The sequence below is a fragment of the Gopherus evgoodei genome, chromosome 4 (assembly GCF_007399415.2).
Source record: "Gopherus evgoodei ecotype Sinaloan lineage chromosome 4, rGopEvg1_v1.p, whole genome shotgun sequence".
Classification (NCBI taxonomy): domain Eukaryota; kingdom Metazoa; phylum Chordata; order Testudines; family Testudinidae; genus Gopherus; species Gopherus evgoodei.
The window spans coordinates 84,126,342-84,148,275 of NC_044325.1; the positions used below are offsets into that span (position 1 = coordinate 84,126,342).

At 44.5% G+C, this 21,934-nt stretch overlaps 1 protein-coding gene across 4 annotated transcripts in view; it reads right to left on the minus strand.

The window, feature by feature from the left end:
* LDLRAD3 (low density lipoprotein receptor class A domain containing 3) overlaps positions 1–21,934 on the minus strand; it is a 267,822-nt gene that overhangs the window by 186,976 nt on the left and 58,912 nt on the right. For all 4 annotated transcript variants that reach the window (XM_030560033.1, XM_030560032.1, XM_030560031.1 and 1 more), the window contains exon 2: positions 18,589–18,735. In XM_030560033.1, coding sequence (XP_030415893.1) covers positions 18,589–18,735 — 147 coding nt within the window. The remainder of the gene's footprint in view (positions 1–18,588; positions 18,736–21,934) is intronic.

Here is a 21,934-nt window from a genome sequence, read left to right on the forward strand (position 1 = left end):
AGCGAGTTTGGTAGTTTCAGTCCATTGCTCAGTGGACAACCAACCACCACCACCGCCAGCAGTCACAGCACATTGTATGGGTATTGGAATGCATCATCCTCGGCCTTAAAGGGCCACTCTGGGAAATAAGGCTGTCAGCCTGGCACCATTCCTCAGCACTAAGTTCATACACAAAGTCATTTACACTGTATAGTCGTGCACAGTACAAATGTGATTATCCAAGCTTCAATTCGCTGTTGTCAAAAACAGGGCCATTTATCAGCATGTGAGCAACCTTTTGGTGACCAGCTTAGCGTCCTTCAGAAAGCTCCCTAGGTTATCTGCTTTTTTCCCCTCCCCCTTGATCCCTGTCTAAACCATTCAAACTAGGTAGACACACACACATCTTTAAGCAATTATAACTAGAGGAACACAATAGAAAATGTGTCTGAAATAGAAACCTCTTTTAGGCTGTGTATTTTTTCTAGGGACTCAGGAGTAATTAAGGGAATCAATAGTAAAGTTACACTGGTGGGAATAAATCAGCATCTGCCCCTAACCAGACACCCCACTCACCTACAGCACACAGATGTAAAAGGAAAATAATTTAAAAAAGGAGTAAAAAAAGAGAGACTCACAGCCCATTAATACTGCCACAATAGTTTCCTTTGAAAGAGGAAAGGGGAAGACAATTTTGTACTTGCGGTGCTGAAGGGATGGTAACTTCACTGAAGACAAAGGAGTCTCTCTGGATTTATACTGGTGTAATGGGATCTACATTCTGTTCAGAGCATGGTGCGTTAGTTAATACAGTTCACCACCCTGTTTTTGCCTATTGATTATCGCAGGAGAAAGGAGAACTCTTGGGACTTTGCTCCTAAATCAATCTGATCTTGGACAACTCTGCCTCAGTTTCAGGTCTCTAAAATGGCAATGTTAACTTACCTCATAAGGGCGTTGGGAAGGTTAAATAATTTGTGTTTATAAAGTGCCTTCAATTACTTTCCCGAAAGACTATATAAATTCAAGTTACTATAATACTATTTCTTACTGAAACACTCCTAGTTATAGCTGGAATTCAAATTAAATGAAACCCTCAGCACAGTCATCTCATTTTAAAACAGTCATAAATGCTTTGAGTGTTTGGTTGCTAGTGCGAATGAGGCTAAGAGTCCATTTTTGTTCAATACTCAGAGAGCTCAAGGACTGGGAATAAGAGACAAAAATCAACATCTGGCTAGAGCACCCTCCAAACTGATATGAATACTATTCCAATCATTGAATAATGCTCACTTTTGTTTAAGAATTCTGATGCTTGGCACTTGGAAACAGAACACTGCCTAAGAACTCAGTTAAAAGAGCCATACTAAAATTTTAGTCTCTAGAGGCTGTCCTAGCCAGATGACATCTACCAGAAGGCAGAATTTAACCTTTTGCTAAGAGTCATCGTGATTCTCCCTTTCCAGCTCAATTTCTCGTATAGTTCCACTGAACACTCAGGCTCCTATCTCAGCCACCTCAGCTAGGCAGCTGATGCTACCAAAGCCTTACAAAGGCTAGTTAACAGCTGCAATAAAAGATGCAAACTCAGGCTGGGCTAAAAGGGCCATTTTGAGGCTCTCTGATTTTAAGTGGAGCAACTCGAACAACAAGCATCTCCTAGGAATGAGATATAAGGCTAACAACATGAAATGGTGATAACATGTCTGGTCCTGTGCTAAAGGCACCGGGCTAGTAGATAGGGAGAGCTGAGTGCTACTTTTGGCTCTGGCACAGACTTATTCTGACATTTGGCCAGTCTCTTCACCTGCCGGAGGTCTCAGTTTGCTCATATGTAAAATGAGGATATTAACCTATCTCATAAGAGCACTGCAAGGGTAAATTCCTTAATGTCTGTAAAGTGCTTCGAGAGCATCAGACAGAAGGTACCATTCTAAAGAAATACTATCGTATCATTAAACACAGACTGATCTGCTGGAAGCATGGAACAGGAAGGAACAGAGACAGAATGTAATGGTCTGTCTCTATCAAATCTAGCTGATAGCTAGACAGAACCACATGACTCTCCCAGATAAAGGGGTTTAAACCTCAAAATTGATTCCAAAAGGAGGGAACGTCTGCTTTAAAAGTCATCTCTCCAACTGGGATCTAGCTAATGCCACTTCTCATGGGACAAGAGGAGAGGGTAATAAATCTGCCTGAGCTCCCAGCACTTTCTATATTTAAAGCATTCATCTTACATGACTCCCCTGCCCCAAATCATTAGATCCTTTTATGGTCTATTCTTTCAAATGACAAGCAACAGATTTTTCTTAGGAAAAATATAACATAGATCCAAGTCCCTGAGCATTATGGCCTGAAGAAAAGGATCCACTGAGCTAGGTCCCCAAAATACTACTTGCTCCAACACCACGTCTTCCCCAAGCATTTTGGTTTTCATTTTCCAGAAGCACTCCCTCTCACTCCTTTTTCAGAGTGCAGTGCAAACAAGGTCACTAGGCTCCACTAGCCTGCTCCTGCTCCTTTTGAAATCCATGGGGTTTTTGCCACAGACTTGAACAACAGCCCGTAGTTTCTCCTGTAGTCCGGGGATAGAGTATGCTTCTTTGTTCCCTCGCGGGTCTTCTCTGATACAAGCTCTTTTGTTTCATCACAGGCACTTGATGGAACTTCATGCTCAGATCCCTGATCAACTGCTTTTAAAGTTAATATATTGATTCGCTTTTAAAAGGTTACGTAGATTCCTGTTGAGCACAGGACAAGGAGGCAGAGCTGTACACAGACCCTGGACTGTAAAGTGTAGGGAGAAATCTGGCCTTCTTGACAGCCCGAACAGACTAGAGCCAAAAGATTTATTGGGCTTTTAAAAGGACTCCATTTCTAAACATTCTTACAGGTCTGAAGTCTGTGCTCTGAATGAAGTGCTATAAGCTAAACAGTGGAAGTATGACAGATTGATGACTTGCAGACAAGGGTTCAGCAGCACTTGTGTTCCCCTTTCCAATATACAGAAACAGCCTCAGGTTCCCTTCAATTTAAGAAATGCATGAACCACTCTCAAAAGGATCTGGGAACATGGGGGCACATCTGGAATGGTACTTGCCATTTCAAGCTTTTTGCCATAACGCTTCCTAGGTCCACAGGAATCCTAGAACAACAGACAGGCAAGAGGAAGCAGTGAGGGTGGAACTAGATGTCATCAATGTAATGAGCAGAAGTTGCTAATCTCTTCTATGTCCATCATCTTACACGTGCTATCATCACTTCAATGGTCTAAATCCTCTAGAGCAACTCGTCGCTTTCAGCTACACATTCCAGCTCTATGAAAAAAAGTCAACACAACTGAAAATCAAAAGCTGTCTTGTTTGGTCTTTAAAAAACCTAATATTTGGCTTCGCACACTCAGCCTGGGCCACTAAGACATCATCCATTATGACTGTACCTATATTAATTTTTGCTAGCATGGACCCTCAAGATTTGAGTGCTTAAACACACTAATCTATGCCCTAATTCTGGCACCTCTGCTTGACTGTCTCCTTCTACCTTTATGTGCAAATAAATAATTAAAACTTAAAAAAAAAATCAATAAAAGTTCACCTAGTTACAGGTTTTATTAGAAACTTGTGCCAGATTTGCAGATCTTAGGAAAGACCCAGGGTGGGTTGTAATTTAGGGTGGAAACTATGTTAAACTGCAGTTCTGTTTTCTAAAATAGATTCATTCCCAAATCAGAAAACACTAGTTTCAGTGGGATTGGTATGTTCCATACACTAAAAGCTAGTTATCTCCTCCTCCTTTCAATCCATCTATACTTGTGCCTAGTCCATGATACCCTTCTTCCGTGTTCATCTGCACGTCTTTTACCCGTCCTTTGTACCTACCACATTCTCCCTCAGTACATCTAGCGTTCTCCCACCCCTCAGATCATATCTATTCCAAGTAACCTGTCAGCATTCATCTGTAGTAGTAGGAATGCACTTGCTTTAAATCCTGCAGTCTAAGATTTCATTTCTAGGTTGTTCAGAAATATGTAACTAATCTGTTGTCTTGTCTTTTCAGACTGTAAGCTCCTTGGGGCAGTGGATATGTCCTCTTCAGTGCTCTCTTCAGTGTCAGCACTCAGCAATGAAACAAGTCCATGGCCACCTAAGACTCTACTGTTGTTGTTATGCTGCATGCGATGAACCCTAGAATGTCTGTGATAGCAAGGATAGACCAGAAAGCTGCCTCCTCCTTTCCCAAAAGCAAAGGCCCTATTACTTTTAAGTTAAGGGAGAATTTTCTTAAGCTGTTAGCAGTATAGGGTGAAATTTTCAAACGTGTCTAAATAGTTTAGAAGCTTACGCCTCATTTTTAAAAGTGATTTAGGCCAAGTCACTTTGGCACTCTTTCACCTGTATGTTTATAACAGGTGAGCAGTGCTGATTCCACCCAGTGGAGGGTAATCAGAGACACTACTCAATTCACGACCACCAAACAGTTCTATAACTCTCTGTGAAGGAAAAATGCACGTCTGTTCCTGAGACTAATGTTTATACAACATCCAGAGGAAGGCAGCTCCAGTCAGGACATTCCTTGCACCAAGTGGGCTGAAGTGAATCAGATCACCATATGCATTTGGAAGTAGGACTCCCAAGCGCTGGTACCCAGAGGAAAATCTAGGTATAGCTATAAAGTTAGATTGCACTGGTTTATTAACTAGAATGTGAGAGTCCTAACCTAACCTAAGCGAAAGCTGAGCTGGCAACCTGCCAAGAGTGCCATGGCTGCAGCTAGTTTGTGTCACAATGGAGCAGGCTGTAGATGCCCTCATCTGTAGACAAGGCAGTGCAGCCCAGATAATGGTTCCAAGTATGCAAGGCTCCAACTTAATCACAGCAGGCTGTGTGTATATTATAATTTACATATGTACATTACATAAAGAAGAGATTGATGTTAAGTAGCAAAAGCTAACTGATGTCCCAAGAAGCATAATTTTTGCCATTGATATATTAAACAGTGCAGAGTCAGTAATCTTTACAGATGGGTAGGATTAGTCTGATTGGAGTTCTTGGACTGCAGCTGTATTTTAGGGAGATCTCAGCTGGTTTAAACAATCCTTGGGGCTTACTGATGTTACCACTGAATTGGGCAAACATTTCTTATTAGTGAAATGCTGCATCTCATTCTTCCAGAGCACCGAGCTCTGCATGTCTATCCTAAAGCTTAGTATTTAAACGATAGCAGCCTGAGCTATTCCGTGCCCTTTGTTCCTGTACATAAAAGCCATTCATTAGCCTCTGACTCTGCGGAATGGCTAAATCCAAGCAAAATAACTTCAGCCATAATAATAATTGTATCATAGTAACACGCAGTCATTAAACAGCTTAGAGAGATTCCAGTATTTGCTTTCTCTACAAGGCCCATTTTATTTTTATTATTCACATGGCCAGTTGACAAACTGGATACTTATTCTCAGCAGACAAGAAAGCCATGGGTCTGACTGCTCTTACAACAAGTCTAGAGAAAGAAAAGGACAAGGGCTTGTGCTACCTATAACCAACCCCAAACTGTCTCTGGCACAGGTAGAAAGGGGAAGAAAAGATTTTGTAGCGAGGGTGAGAGTAGCTGTTTAGTCAGATTCTTGCCTTGGCATAATTTTATTCTGTGATTTATGTAATGGAGAGTGCAGAAAACAGACAGCATTCAACTCTGGCTGACTCCAGCTTGCTGTCCAACAGCATAGCGGACTTGTGGCCTGGTTCTCATCTCACGGAAGTCCACCTGCTTCAGCACAGTAACTCCAGATGTACACCTGCGTAGGGAGGGATCAAACACATGCCCAAAGGCCGCCCCGATCCATCCAGGTATCGGTGCAGAGACAGAGGCGAAGGCAGCTTGCCCATCCCGTTCTCGTGCTGTTGGGGAAATTCCCAGGGCCCCAGCCAACTCTTCTGCCCATCTATGGAGGGTTTTTTGCAGGGGGAATCCGTACTTGCTAGGGGGCCTTCCCCAATGGGGTATTCTCCAGGGGCCTGTGCAGCTGCTTTCCTCTCCGCAAATGAGACCAAAGTAGTATATAAATGCTGAGTGTGTGTATACAGATTATATGGAATTACTGAATTAACCTATAGAGAAATTATAGAAAAATGTATAAAACAACTAACATGGAATGTGAAAACCAGGGTGCTTTATTCCCCACATCAGTTTAAATGAATTCATACTTGAAGTGTGCTAATGATAAGAAAAGTGACTCTCAAAAGGCATCTTCATACTCACCTCTTACTCTGTTTCCTGAGTGTGTTTATGATAACATTGTTTATTACTTGCAGAGGCCCACTTAGCTAAGCATGTGCTGTCTGGGCTCTATTCTGCACTATCATCCATCTAACTTAGTTAATCAAGTTCCAGTTGCAGAACCTTTATTACTGGTAACAATGCATAAATCAACTTGACTTTAAGGCCCCAGGTTGAATTTGCAGTGATGGTAATTAAACATTTTTTACTTGCAAACAGAATCATCTGTGACCTGAAACCACTAAAACACAAACACATACACACACACACGGAACCCAAGGACATTTTTGCAGTCACTTTTCCTGACTAAAACCTCTAAGTCCTTCTACCCCTCACACACCGCTTGGATTAGCGTGACTTGTCACTGGGTGTCACTGTTGGTTCACAGAAAAAGAGCTCCACACAGACCTGGCAGAAAATAAACGGCTCTTTTGTAAGAGGAATGAAGGAGAAGCTGCAATTTGTGTATTTGGTACATCCCTAATTTCGGCTCCTGTCATGTCAGGCTGTTAACTCAGATGATGTGCCATGCTCCAAATCTATACCATCTGCTGCTCGTTAGTTGACAGAAAGGCAGCAACATGCCATCCCTCTAGTAGCTGTTGCTCATTAGCTGACAAAAGCCATTTTCAATGTTCACATTTTATTAGATTTTAGAAAGAACAAAATCAAACAAAAAGAACAAAGGGAAAAATGGACAGGAAATACAGATTCTAGAAGAAATTATGGTCTTGGGAAAAATGGCACTGCTACTGATAATTCTGGCTCCAGAGTGCTGGGCACTTGCAGATAATGTGTGGGTGCAACCACTTGAAGGACTGTACCCTGGTTCCACGGAAGTTAACTGCAAGGCTCCCATTGACATCAGTGGGACATGGATTCGGCCCTAAAATATTATCTCAATTGAAACAGAATCAACATCAGAGGTTTCCATTGTATCCATCTCAAAACAGTCTAGAATAAATGAACATCTTTCTAACCTGTTATTTTTCCTCCTTAGGTTCCATTTGTTTTCCTACAACTCCCAAGCCCTCCTATGTATACTTACGGATCTTATTTGTGCATGTGGTGAACAGTGTCGGACTGTCAGTCCGAGATACTAAAGCCCTCTGTTTATAATCAGAACATGTGCAGGGAGCACACAAGCAATGCACTCTGCTAACGTGGCCAGAGAGGACTTTGGGAGCCACAGAGGTAACAGCCCCAAGCTCCCCCAGCTCATCCTAGGTTTTGAGATTCTGTACTCAACAGAAGTAATCTCAGCTAACCATTATGAAGAGTATGTGGGTCTGAAAACAACCTGGAGGATGCTACCCTAGTTACTGGTTTTACATGTTTGTTATGGCTATTTCCCTTTGAAATCACTACCTTAATGCAAGTAAAGGAGTGGCCTAGTAGCCTTGCAGAAAAAACTGCAGGGAATTCTTCGGGGCAGGGGAGAGGGAGGGAGGAAAAGAGGAGGAATAGGAGGCAGACTGATCATGGGGGTGGGGGGAGAAGAAGAAGGAGGAGGAGGGAGACTGATCTTCAACTATAGTGCCATTGCAAACCCCTTTCCTGCCTTACAGCCTGCAGCTCAGCCAATGACTAATTAAAAGCTAGTGAGACATCTGGTCACAAGGAGCAGCAGCTTAGCAATAAGAGACAACATGATCTAGTAGTGCAGTGTTTCTCAATGACTGCTCTGTGGACAAGTGCCAGCCCCTGAGACCTCCCTGATATAGTTTAGAAAGGAAGCAAGCCGGTCTCTTGTATCAAAAAGGTTGAGAAACACAGATCTAGTGAAGTATGAGACCCAAGTTCTGACAAAGTCTCCCCCATAGGTGAATTGCTTCATATTTCTCTCTTCCCCCAGTTTATCCACCAGTTAAATGGAATAATACCCTTCTCCCTTATACAAGTGCTGAGACAACTGCTTACTGCATACGTGCTCAATATAATTACCAACATAACAGAAATGCCCATAGAATGATCACAGCTGAGGCCAGTGAGGACTGAAGGAAGAGAGCAAGAAACAATTAGACATGGCAAATGGGTGAGCTGCACAGGATGGGTTGAAGTGGAAGAATGAAAAGAAAGATGCTGCTTTTTAGAGGAGAGGGAACAAAAAAGGAAACCTTAGGCAGAAATGTGGAAAGTGATCTGATTAACCGAGTAGGTCACACATGGAAGGAGAGAGAAAAGGGACTAAAGAAATGGAAGGAGGGAGGAAGACATACATTTTAGCTGGCTGATTTAATTCAGCTCTCTTTCCCTTTTAATTTTTACTTCTCTGGCAGATGGCTAATCATTCAGTACATTAATGGGAACATGGATGGGGTTGAATATTACGAGCAATTGCATTATTATAAAATGGTTGGTTACTCTGGATTCTATAGTTAACTAGTGAAGAAAAAGAATAACGAGATGTTAGCATTTACCAGCATGTAAGCAAAACCATTTGGTGATCGGAGCCTAGTGTCCTCCAGAACTCTGACTTACTTGCCTTGATGAACTTGTCTTCACTGCAGAGATAAGCTCAGAAAACAAGTATTGTCCCAACCAACTCCCAACTTCTCTAGCCCGAGTTAAGCATGATTTAAGTTTGAGCTAGCTGGTCCATCTATTTAATGCTGCTAGTGTTGCTCTCCAGTGTGACCACTCTCCTTCAAGTTACATTAGCTTAAAAAAGGTATTAATTCAAGCCTTGAGAGCATGGGTGCTACTGCACTCCCTGGCTTGAAGTTGTTTCCGTTATATACAGGGTTTACAGTTTGGTTCAATGGCTCTCAGCACTGCTACTATAAAAATTGTTTCAGCACCCCTGCCTGACAGCATGAGTATATACATTTTGTGACAGACCCAGACCAGTGGGGTACAGGAGTCTGGTAGAGGGCAAATATACTGGTCACTGGCTGAGTAGTTTTCTGTTCCCTGAATGACCAGAGCAGGGACTGCACTAGAGTAATCAGGAATCTGCTAGAACCAATTAAGGCAGACAGGCTGATTAGAACACCTGCAGCCAATCAAGGCAGGCTAATCAGGGCACCTGGGTTTAAAAAGGAGCTCACTCCAGTCAGGGGGGAAGAGCAAGAGAAGTGCATGTGAGGAGCTGGGAGCAAGAGGCACAAGGAGCTGAGAGTGAGCGGGTGTGCTACTGGAGGACTATGGAGTACAAGCGTTATCAAACACCAGGAGGAAGGTCCTGTGGTGAGGATAAACAGATGTTTGGAGGAGGCCATGGGGAAGTAGCCCAGGGAGTTATAGCTGTCATGCAGCTGGTACAAGAGGCACTATAGACAGCTGCAAGCCACAGGGCCCTGAGCTGGAACACGGAGTAGAGGGTGGGCCCGGGTTCCCCCCAAACCTCCCAACTCCTGATCAGACACAGGAGGAGTTGATCCAGACTGTGGGGAAGATCACTGAGGAGAGCAAACCTGCCAATAAGCACAGGACCCACCAAGGTAGAGGAGGAACTTTGTCACAACTTAATGTTGGTGACTGTTCTTGAACCTCAGCACAAGCAGCTGGGCTCTGCTTCTCCAGCAACCGAGGAGACTGGTAATGGCCCAAAAACATTTTCCTCATATCACATGTATTTTTCTTTGGGAAATGATACCAAAGTTATCTTGTTGACCCTCTGCCCCAAAATCCTTAAAGTAGATCTGACCACAGCAAACAGTGATCACAGCAGACAGGAGTCAGTTACATTTTTATGCCCGTCCCCAACCAAAGTAAGGGGATTTTCAGGCCCACCTCACAATGCTGAGGCTAGCTCTTAGGAGGTTTTAACTCTGACCTGGAGGTACTGTCACCCTCTCTAGAAACATGAAGATAATTGAGGCTCCCAAGCCCATTCAATTCTAATCCTCTCTGTCAAGAAAAGAGACCAAATCAGTGACAGATATGTTGGTATCCCCTGGGAACTGGCCTTTCTTCCAACCTACTGAAATATTTTGAAAATATGATAACACACACACACACACACCCCATCCTGTGGAATTTTCTGCCACACATCATCATTAAGGCCAGGAGCTCAACAAGATCAGAACAGGAACACACACTTTTTTGGGTAACAAGGACCATCTACAGTTGTATTAAGATAGGATAAAAAAGGGAAAAAATCCTCATGCTCCAGAGAATAAGCCACTAACTGTTAGCGGTTGGGAAGAAACTTCCACTATGGCCAGTTATTCCATAATTGTCCTCTCTGGGGTTTCTTGCACCTTTCTTTGAAGCATTTGGTATTGGCCATTGCCAGAGAGAATAATTTACATGATGGAACTGTTCTGATATGGTCATTTTTATATTTGAGATTCATAATCTTATGAATTCTCACACTTTCTGACAGGATCACGGAGGGCCCCAAAGAACTCCCATCAGTTTGCCACTGGTCACAGGCTATGCCCACCATCTCCCCACCCTCCTCCTTTTGTAGAATCCTTTTAGGGTCCCATATTAGTACTGGCTAATAATCATGCACAACCATTCAAAGGCATTTCTTAATCAACTCCAAGCAACAGATGATGTACCACCGGCCCTCGGGGGGGGGGGCACCCAGTCTTTGTCAGATGTGAAAAGATGTAATGCCTCTAACCCAACAGAAATGATGTCAGACGTCTGCCCTCATTGCCTGGACTGAGGTAAATGACGTGTCTTGAGAGTAAATGATGGAGTGAGTTCCTCAGCAAAAACAAGGTGGCACCTTAAAGATTAAACAGATTTATTTGGGCATAAGCTTTCATGGGTAAAAAAAACCTCACTTCTTCAGATGTACTAACACAGCTACCTCCTGCTACTTGACGCTATGTAAGTTCCTTAGCAAGAATCTCTGCAGTTTGCACTGCACTAGGAGCCACCAGACTAAGGACTTGGCTGCACTTGCAAGTTAGAGCACATTAAAGCAGCCTGGGTGCCCTAACTTCTGAGATGTCCAAACTGGCAAGGCACAGAGCGCCAGAACTCTGCAGCTGGAGCGCTCCGGTAATCCACCTCCATGAAAAGCATAAAGCTTGCTGCACCCCAGCTGAAATGCGTAGGTGTCAGTGTGGATGAGGTGTTGCATTACGGCGCTGTGATTGGCCTCCGGAAACGTCCCATACTCCCCTGAAGTCAAGTGGCCACTCTTCTCGTTGTTTTGAACTTGGCTGCAGGCATACAGATATCCCCTTTCAAAAGCTCCATTTCTGACAGCCAGCATGCTTATCTGTCCCGGGACAAAGCAAATCATTAGTGTGGAATGCTGCTGTTGTGAGTGTGAGAGAGGGGAGAAAGGTCTGCTGCTGTCTGAACTTACAAAACAGCATGCTGACACACTCTCTGCCCCCCAAAACACACTGTCTTTCCCCCCACATACACAACACACTCCCTGTCACACTCCACCCTCCGCCTCATTTGAAAAGCATGTTGCAGCCACGTTGTCATAAACAGATAGTTAAGGGTTAATGTCTCTCTTACCTGTAAAGGGTTAACAAACAGGGATCCCACACACCTGACCAGAGGACCAATCAGAAGACAAGATACTTTCAAATCTCATGGGAGGGAAGCCTTTGTTTGTGGGGTTTGGGTTTGGCTTTGTTCTCTCTGGGTCCTGGATGGGACTAGAGGTGCAACCAGGTTTCTGCTAATCTCCCTGCTACAGTCTCTTATCTATTCAGGATTGTAAGTAGAAAAGGCGGTCATAGTCTTAATTTGCTTTTTTTTTTTTCATTTACATATGTGTACTTGCTGGAAGTAGCTAAAATTGTGTTTCTGCTGGAGAAAGTTTATTTCTATTGTTTATAAGTTGAAAGACCCTGTAACTGTTTACCCTCTAAAGTGCAGAGATAAACCTTTTACTTTTTTCTTTCTTTTTATTAAAAGTTTCGCTTTTAAGATCTGTGTGATTTTTTTCTCCTAGTTAAGGTTCAAGGGAATTGGTGGGGAGAAGGGAAGGATAAATTTTCTCTTTGTATTAGATTCACGCAGCTTGTATTGCCTCTGGATGAGGGGGAAGGTAACACTCCTCTCGGTGTGGTGATTCAAAGTTGAATCAGGCGATCCCCTAGTGCTCCCAGGGAGGGAAGGAGCTGGGAGGAAGAATGGGGGGGGGAACGGCTTATTTCCCTTCGTTGTGTGACTCAAGGAATCTGGGTCTTGGGGTCCCCTGGGAAGGTTTTGGGGGGACCAGAGGGTATCAGGCCCAAAAAATTCCTGATTGGTGGCAGCCTATCAGATCTAAGCTGGTAATTAAGCTTAGGGGAATTCATGATAGTACCCATATTTTGGACGCTAAGGTCCAGAATTGGGAATTATACTTGACACACGTGCACACTGGGATAGCTATCACAATGCACTGCTCTTTGCGGTGTTGCAAGAGCTGCTATTGTGGCCATGCCAGCGCATTTGCAGCTGACAGTATAAACACACAGGAGCATTTACCCTGCTGAGGTTTCCAAAGGCTGGTCTGGCTCCCAGCACTCCACAAGTGCAAGTGTACTCTTGCCCTAGGATGAGGGAAAACCTTGGTCCCTTAAAGCTCTTTGGATATATTACCTGACTGCTTGTGTGAAGATCTATTTATCTGAATACCTAAACCTATGGGTGTCTCCCTCCCCCTTCAGCTTATGTGACCTGCCAACAGCAGGACAGGGCGGCACATGAATCACTTGCTCTCCCAGTCTCTCTTCTTCATGCTAATTTTACACTTATGCAATAGATCAGGTGGAAGATAAAGGTGTGGGAAGAGGGAAGAATGGCCTAATTACCTCTTTGTTTGGGCCAGGTTAAAGGGACACAGCCAAAAATCCTGGCTAATTGTATCAAACAGGATGACCTTTGTCATAAACAGATAGTTAAGGATTAATAGAACAGGAGTACTTCATGTCTTTTTTGACTGTAAAGGGTTAACAAGTTCAGTGAGCCTGGCTGTCACCTGACCAGAGGACCAATCAGGGGACAGGATACTTTCAAATCTTGAAGGAGGGAAGTTTGTGTGTGTGCTGTTAGTTTTTGGTTGTTGTTCACTCTGGGGGCTCAGAGGGACCAGATGTGCAACCAGGTTTCTCTCCAATCTCTTTGATACAGTCTCTTATATGTCCAGAATAGTGAGTACTAGGTAGGTAAGGCGAGCTAGGCTTATGTTTGTTTTCTTTATTTGCAAATGTGTATTTGGCTGGAAGAAGTTCAAGTGTGTATTTTGCTGGAAGGATTTTAATTTGTCCTTGTATACTTAGGCTGGGAGGGTATTCCCAGTGTCTACAGCTGAAAGACCCTGTAACATATTCCATCTTAAATTTATAAAGATAATTTTTACTGTTTTTCCCTCTTTAATTAAAAGCTTTACTTGTTTAAGAATCTGATTTTTTTTTATTCTGGTGAGACCCCAGGGGACTAGGTCTGGATCCACCAGGGAATTGCAGGGGGGGAAGGGGAGAGGAAAGGTTAATTTCTCTCTGTGTTAGGATTACTTTCTCTCTCAGGGAGAGTCTGGGAGGGGGAGAGAGAAGGAGAGGGGAAGGTGAATTTTCCTCTCTGTTTTAAGATTCAAGGCGTTTGAATCACAGTGATCTTCCAGGGTAACCCAGGGAGGGGAAGCCTGGGAGAGACAATGGTGAGGGAAAGGGTTTACTTTCCTTGTGTTAAGATCTAGAGGGACTGGGTCTTGGGGGTCCCCGGGCAAGGTTTTGGAGGGACCAGAGTGTACCAGGCACTGGAATTCCTGGTTGGTGGCAGCGCTACAAGTACTAAGCTGATAATTGAGCTTAGAGGAATTCATGCTGGTACTCCATCTTTTGGATGCTAAGGTTCAGAGTGGGGAATTATACCATGACAACCTTATTTAAATGAAAAAAGATCCCAAGGAGAACAATTCTGCTGACATCCAAATGCACAGTGGCAGCACAGTGTCCAACCTAAATCTCCCTTGCTGCAATGGGCTTAAACTGCAGCAAGGGAGATTTAGGTTGGACATTAGGAAAAAGTTCCTAACTGTCAGGGTAGTTAAACACTGGAACAGATTGCCTAGGGAAGTTGTGGAATCTCCATCGTTGGAGATATTTAAGAGTAGGTTAGATAAATGTCTATCAGGGATGGTCTAGACAGTATTTGGTCCTGCCATGAGGGCAGGGGACTGGACTCTATGACCTCTCGAGGTCCCTTCCAGTCCTAGAGTCTATGAGTCTATGAGTCTATGAGCATAACTAAGATCAGTGTGTCTCATTCCAATCGGTCTGGAAAAAAATGATTTAAATTTTACTGTCTGTTACTGTGTTCATTATCGTCTGCCTCACACTGGATCCAGCCAATTCTTCATAACAAGAAAGCACTTGAATGAAGGTGGGACAAGGCACATTTGGCTATTACCAATTCATGAACAAATGAATGCTAACTCCAGCCCAATGCTCTTTCATTAGGAGTCTCTATATTTGCATCTGGGGGGAAATGACAGTTTTCAGGCAATAGACTGCAAAACCTCCTAGACTGGGTCCTATAAATACTTAGGTTTTTAAAATGCCTTCTTTCAACCAGCTTTAAGATACCAATTTTGGTCTGGCATCCAGTGGACTGGGAGTACATTTAGCTCTTGGAAGGTTGGTGTAAGAGGGAGTATCATGTCCTCCCAGTGACAACTCCTGCATTGCTAATTAATGAGCATGCTAAGCTCAGAAGGAAATCCAAGCCACTCTGGTCCTACAGTAGAGCCCAGAGGCTCCAACTGAAATCAGGGCCCCACTGTGGTAGGTGTTGTAGAGCCACGTGGGGTAGGAATCGTCTCACTAAGAGCTTAACACCTAAATCACTAAGAGAAAGTATTATCCTCATTTTACAGGATGAAGAACTGAGGCCCAGTCCCACACCTGAACCACCAAACGTGCTTAGACAGACAGACAGATGCTGCAACTCAGGTCTGATGTTTTAGAATCATAGAATATCAGGGTGGAAGAGATCTCAAGAGGTCATCTAGTTTAACCCCCTGCCCAAAGCAGGACCAATCCTCAACTAAATCATCACAGCCAGGGCTTTGGCAAGCCTCACCTTAAAAACCTCTAAGGAAGGAGCTTCCACCACCTCCCTAGGTAACCCATTCCAGTGCTTCACCACCTTCCTAGTGAAAAAGTTTTCCTAATATCCAACCTAAACCTCCCTCACTGCAACTTGAGACCATTACTCCTTGTTCTGTCATGTGGTACCACTGCGAACAGTCTAGATCCATCCTCTTGGAACCCCTTTTCAGGTAGCTGAAAGCAGCTATCAAATCCTGCCTCGTTCTTCTCTTCTGCAGATTAAACAATCCCAGTTCCCTTATCTAGTCCTCATAAGTCATGTGCTCCAGCCCCCTAATCATTTTTGTTGCCCTCCGCTGGACTCTCCAATTTTTCCACATTCTTCTTGTAGTTTGGGACCCAAAACTGGACGCAGATGAGGCCTCACCAATGTTGAATAGAGGGGAATGATTACATCCCTCAATCTGCTGGCAATGCCCCTACTTATACAGCCAAAAATTCCATTAGCCTTCTTGGCAACAAGGGCACACTGTTGATTCATATACAGCAGTCCTGCACAACTCTAAAGTGGCGAGGGCCACATTACCCCAAAGAAAACAGCTGAGGACCGAAACCCCCCGTCCCCGCAGAAACACCTCCCATCCACCCCCCCGTCCCCAGACCTCCCGGCCCGGCAGAAACAGCCCGCCCCAGCACCGCCCAGCCCTGCAGAAACAAACCCTCCTTCCCCAGTGCTGCCCCACCAAAACAGCTGTGGGCCAAAAAGGAATGTTGGGGATGGGGAGATGATACTTGATTTTAAATCAATCAGGCTCCCAGCTGAAGAGGTGGCTGGGAGACCTCAGGGTCAAATTAAAGGGCCCGGGGCTTCGGTGGCTGGGGGAACCCAGAGCTTTGCAGGGCTGGGGGCAGGGATTTAAAGGGCCCAGAGCTCCTGCTGCTGAGGGGAGCCTGAGCCCTTGAAATCCCAGCCCCAGCCCATCCGCTGGAGCCGCGGCCGGGATTCAAAGGTCTTTGGGCTGCCCGTGGTGGCGGGGAATGCCGGCCGCAGGCCGCACAGTGAGCCTTCGTGGGCCGTATGTTGTGCAGGCCTGATATACAGCTTCTCATCCACTGTAACCCCTAGGTCCTTCTCTGCAGAACTGCTGCCTAGCCATTCGGTCCCTAGTCTGTAGCAGTGCAAGGGATTCTTCCATCCTAAGTGCAGGACTCTGCACTTCTCCTTGTTGAATCAGATGTCTTTTGGCCCATCTTCTAATTTGTCGAGGTCCCTCTGTACCCTCTCCCTACCCTCCAGCATGTCTACCACTCCTCCCAGTTTAGTGTCATCTGCAAACTTGCTGATGGTGCAGTCCACGCCATCCTCTAGATCATTCCTGAAGATATTGAACAAAATTGGCCCCAGGACCGACCCTTGGGGCACTCCGCTTGATACCAGCTGCCAACTAGACATGGAACCATTGATCCAGATGACCTAGCCAGCTTTCTATCCACCTTACAGTCCATTCATCCAACCCATACTACTTTAACTTCCCAGCAAGAATACTGTGGGAGACCATATCAAAAGCTTTGCTAAAGTCAAGATATATCACACATCCACTGTTTCCCCTCATCCACAGAGCCAGTTATCTCGTCATAGAAGCCAATTAGGTTAGTCAGGCATGACTTGTCCTTGGTGAATCCATGCTGACTGTTCCTGATCACTTTCCTCTCCTCTAACTGCTTCAGAATAGATTCCTTGAGGACCTGCTCCATGATTTTTCCAGGGACTGAGGTGAGGCTGACTGGCCTGTAGTTCCCCAGATCCTCCTCTCCTTTTTTAAAGATGGGCACTATATTAGCCTTTTTCCAGTCATCCAGCACCCCCACCCCCGATCACCATGAATTTTCAGAGATAATAGCCAATGGCTCTGCAATCACATCTGCCAACTCCTTTAGCACTCTCAGATGCAGCGCATCCGGCCCCATGGACCTGTGCTTGTCCAGCTTTTCTAAATAGTCCTGAATCACTTTGTTTTTTTCCAGAGGGCTAGTCACCTCCTCCCCATACTGTGCAGCAATCTGGGAGCTGACCTTGTTCGTGAAGATAGATGCAAAAAAGGCATTGAGTACATTAGCTTTTTCCACATCCTCTGTCACTATGTTGCCTCCCTCACTCAGTAAGGGGCCCACACTTGACTTTCTTCTTGTGGCTAACATACCTGAAAAAAAACTCTTCTTGTTACTCTTAACATCTCTTCATAACTGCAACTCCAAGTGTGATTTGGCCTTCCTGATTTCACTCCTGCATGCCTGAGCAACATTTTTATACTCCTCTCTGGTCATTTGTCCAAACTTCCACTTCTTGTAAGCTTCTTTTTTGTGTTTAAGATCAGCAAGGATTTCACTGTTAAGCCAAGCTGGTCACCTGCCATATTTACTACTCTTTCTACACATCGGGATGGCTTTTTCCTGCAACCTCAATACAGATTCTTTAAAATACAGCCAGCTCTCCTGGACTCCTTTCGCCCTTAAGTTATTGTCCCAGGGGAACCTGCCCATCAGTTCCACGAGGGAGTCAAAATCTACTTTTCTGAAGTCCAGGGTCAGTATTCTGCTGCTCTCCTTTCTTCCTTGTGTCAGGATCCTGAACTCAACCATCTCATGGTCACTGCCTCCCAGACTCCCATCCACTTTTGCTTCCTCTACTAATTCTTCCCTGTTTGTGAGCAGCAGGTCAAGAAGAGCTCTGCCCCTAGTTGGTTCCTCCAACACTTGCATCAGGAAATTGTCCCCTACACTTTCAAAAAACTTCCTGGATTGTCTGGGCACCGCTGTATTGCTCTCCCAGCAGATATCAGGGTGACTGAAGTCTCCCATGAGAATCAGGGCCTGTGATCTAGTAAATTCTGTTAGTTGCTGGAAGAAAGCCTTGTCCACCTCATCCCCCTGGTCTGGTGGTCCGTAGCAGACTCCCACCACAACATCACCCTTGTTCTTCTAAACTGTAAAGACCGTAAGCCAGCAAGATGATTATGTAACATTTGAAGTTGCTTCAAGAGTTCAGTCTATCAAAGGGAGAAAAAATTAAGAATCACAGATGAGAGATGTGTTCAGCAAATATCTAAAATAGGGTGGGGAGTTGAATAGGTGGTGAGATAAAGGAACTATTCCAAATAGCAAGAGATGCAGAGGAGAAGGCTCTGATCAGGCTAGTGGCAGGATGAAAAGGTACTGTAAAGGTACATTATTTATCACTAACAAAAGGCAAACAACAAGTCAGGCAGATGCTTCATCACTGGAAGAATATAGACCACAACACATGCAAATAATGCTATCTAACTGAACCTCAAGGTACAAAACATGTAAGATAATCAGAGGCGTCACTCACGGCATTCCTTCTCGTCACTTTCATCGAAGCAGTCGGGCAGCCCATCACACTGCCAGGCCCCTGGGATACAGCGTCCGTTACTACACATGAAGTTTCCAGGAATGTTGCATTCATTTGTGAAGTTATTCCCAGGCAACAGCTGGCTCTCTGCAACAGAAGGGGGGTAAAAAACCAAACACCCAATATACAGGATCTGCTTTAACTTCACAAGGCATATCCCTGTGGTACACAAAGAACACATGGCGAGCCAATGATAATACTGTCCATCAATGACAGATTAAACACAATGAACAGGCTACCCCTTCACAATGCTTCGAAAGGGGTTCACTATATCTTCTCCTTTCTCCTTACTCCCACCCACTAGAGCAGAGTTAGCTTTAATCTCTCTCTTCCTTCCTAATATTTCCAGTCTCACAAGTTCATGAGAGACTACACACTGGACTCCAAATCCCCATACCTTTCTCTGATCAGTACTGTGTCTGTAGAACATATTCCTACCACCTCAAAGCTAGGTGGCATGTTAGTTAATGAATATTAACCTTTCAATTCAGTTTTAAATACAGTGCTGCTAGTCAAAATTAAAAAGTGAGCTTTCTAATCTAGTCCCTTGGCATACATCTGTTCACACGCTAGTAAGGCAGCTGGCACACTAAACCAGTCTGAGAGGGAGTTCAGCACTAGAATGGCAGGAATGCTGCAGATCAGGATAGAAGCATGTTGGAGAAGTTTAGTGCTACATTTAACACGAGACACTCTAACCAGTAATATCAGTCAAGCTCTTCTATTTTTATGCACTGAAGCTTACAAATGCAAACATCACCGAGAGAACTAAACTCCAATGAAGGAAGATGATATGGGGAGTATGCAAATATGTAATTAGGAAAGTGGTTAGTTTGCAGGTCAAAAATGAAGATTCAGGGATAGGGTTCCCCCTCCGACACCCCAGGGGAAAGGTAAGTTCTCTAAAGCTGCATTTCAGGTCTGAAATGGAACAAGAAGTGACAGTACAGGATGGGATATGGAGGATTCCCTTTTCCTCATCCCTGTTTCCTCCCTACCCTGCCCCTCCTTAAGCTCCTTGCCCAGCCAGGCCCTGACTCTGGATGAGAAGGTGAGGTAGGGATGGTGGACAAATCAGACTCTTCCCGAAATCTCTCGCATTTTTCCCTAATTTTATTCTTGCAAATGGCTGAGCTGTTTTTGTTGAAACTTTCCCCCTCAAAATTCAGCCTGCAGCAGACACTTGTTCAGCCTGAACCATTAAAGACTGGCAAAGTTATAAGCAACTGACAATCAGGTTTTATAATTAGGGCCTTACCAAATTCCCAGCCATGAAAAACATGTCAAGGGCTGTGAAATCTGGCCTTTTGCGTGCTTTTACCCTACATATGCAGATTTCACAGGGGAGACCAGCATTTCTCAAATTGGGTGCCCTAACCCAAAAGGGAGTTGCGGGGGGAGGAGGGGCGGGGGTTGCAAATTATTTTAGAGGTGTTGCGGTATTGCCAACCTTACTTCTGTGCGCCTTCAGACCTGGGCAGCAGCAGCAGTGCAGAAGTAAGGATGGCAATATCATACCATACCACCCTTACTTCTGCGCTGCTGCCTTTAGAGCTGGGCAGCTGGATACTGGCAGCTGCTGACCAAGGGCCCAGCTCATGCGCTGCTGCCTTCAAAGTAAGGGTGGTAATACCATACCATGCCATCCTTACTTCTGAGCTGCTGTCAGCAGCAGCACTCTGGCCACCCAGCTCTGATGGCAGCGCTGCTGTCAGCAGCAATGCAGAAGTAAGGGTAGCAGTACCGCACGCGCGCACACCCAGCTACAATAACCTTGTGACCCCCTCCCCACAACTCCTTTTTGGGTCAGGATCCCTACAATTACAGCACTGTGAAATTTCAGATTTAAATACCTGAAATCATGAAATTTATTATTTTTAAAATCCTATGATTGTGAAACTGACCAAAATGGACCATGAATTTGGTAGAGCCCTACTTATCATGGGACAAATTGGGCAGCTTTAACTACAGTCTCTGCTATTAACTCTGTCTCCAGTGCTGTGTAAAAAAAGCAGCCACCACTGAGACCAAAACAGACCCAATCAGACCACACTGCCAACAATTCCTTTTCTGTTTTTACCAATTTCATCCAAATCTTCTATTTCACTCCCTACTTCACTGCTTTCCTGTTCAAGTGAAACCGATTTAACTCTCCTCCCCTCCCAGTGCAGAAATGCTGCTATTTAGCACATGCTGGAAAGAGTCCCTGAGCTCAGTGCCTGCTCACTCTAGCCTCGTCTTAACCAAAAAAAGCATCCATTGCTGACAGTGGAATTGGATAAGCCAATTCAACTCTGGTTTAAATTGGTTTTAAACAAGAATCATAGAATATCAGGGTTGGAAGCGACCTCAGGAGGTCATCTAGTCCGCCCCCTGCTAACAGCAGGACCAATCCCCAGACAAATTTTTGCCCCAGATCCCTAAATGCCCCACTCAAGGATTGAACTCACAACCCTGGCTTTAGCAGGCCAATGCTCAAACCACTAAACTATCCCTCCGGCCTAATTAAAAATGGTTTGTCCTGGGCTATCCTGCAGGGACAGTTGTGTGGACCAGCAATTCAACTACAGCCATTGCTGGCAAGTATTGCCAGCAATAAACACATGACTAGGGCAGAGCCTTAGAGCACTGTCATGGGCCTGTCTACACTGCCACTTACAGCGCTGAAACTTTCTTTGCTCAGGGGTGCAAAAAAAATCCCCTTGAGCGATGCATGTTTCAACGCTGCAGAGTGCCAATGTAGACAATGCTACAGCGCTGGGAGCTATTCCCCTCACGGAGGTGGTATTATTAGTGCTGGGAGAGCTCTCTCTCAGCACCGGAGCCGCGACTACACAGTCACGTTAAGGTGCTGCCAGACATACCCATGGACACAACAAGTTTGGCATTCTTATGCTCAACCACCAAGTCAACTTTTATTGTTGCCTTAATCTAGTTCAAGTCATTTCTCTCATCACTGATCTGTATCTGCTTAGCAATAAAGCAGAAGGTGAAAACGATCTGTCAATATTACAGCAACCCTCTATTAACAAACAGCCACCACTGTGCTAATAATACAACACATATGCCTGCAAACGAAGAGAACCTATAACTATCATACCAACCAAGGTTTTCTTTAGCTAGGTAAAGAAATATGAAACAGGATAGCTGGAACTATTTTTCCCCTTGTGAAGGTACAGTTGATCTGTGTTCACCTTAGATTTATTATACAGCATCCAGCAGGATTTTCAAAATATACATTTTATAGAGAGGTCAGCACTGCATCAAAGTAACACTTTTTTGGTAG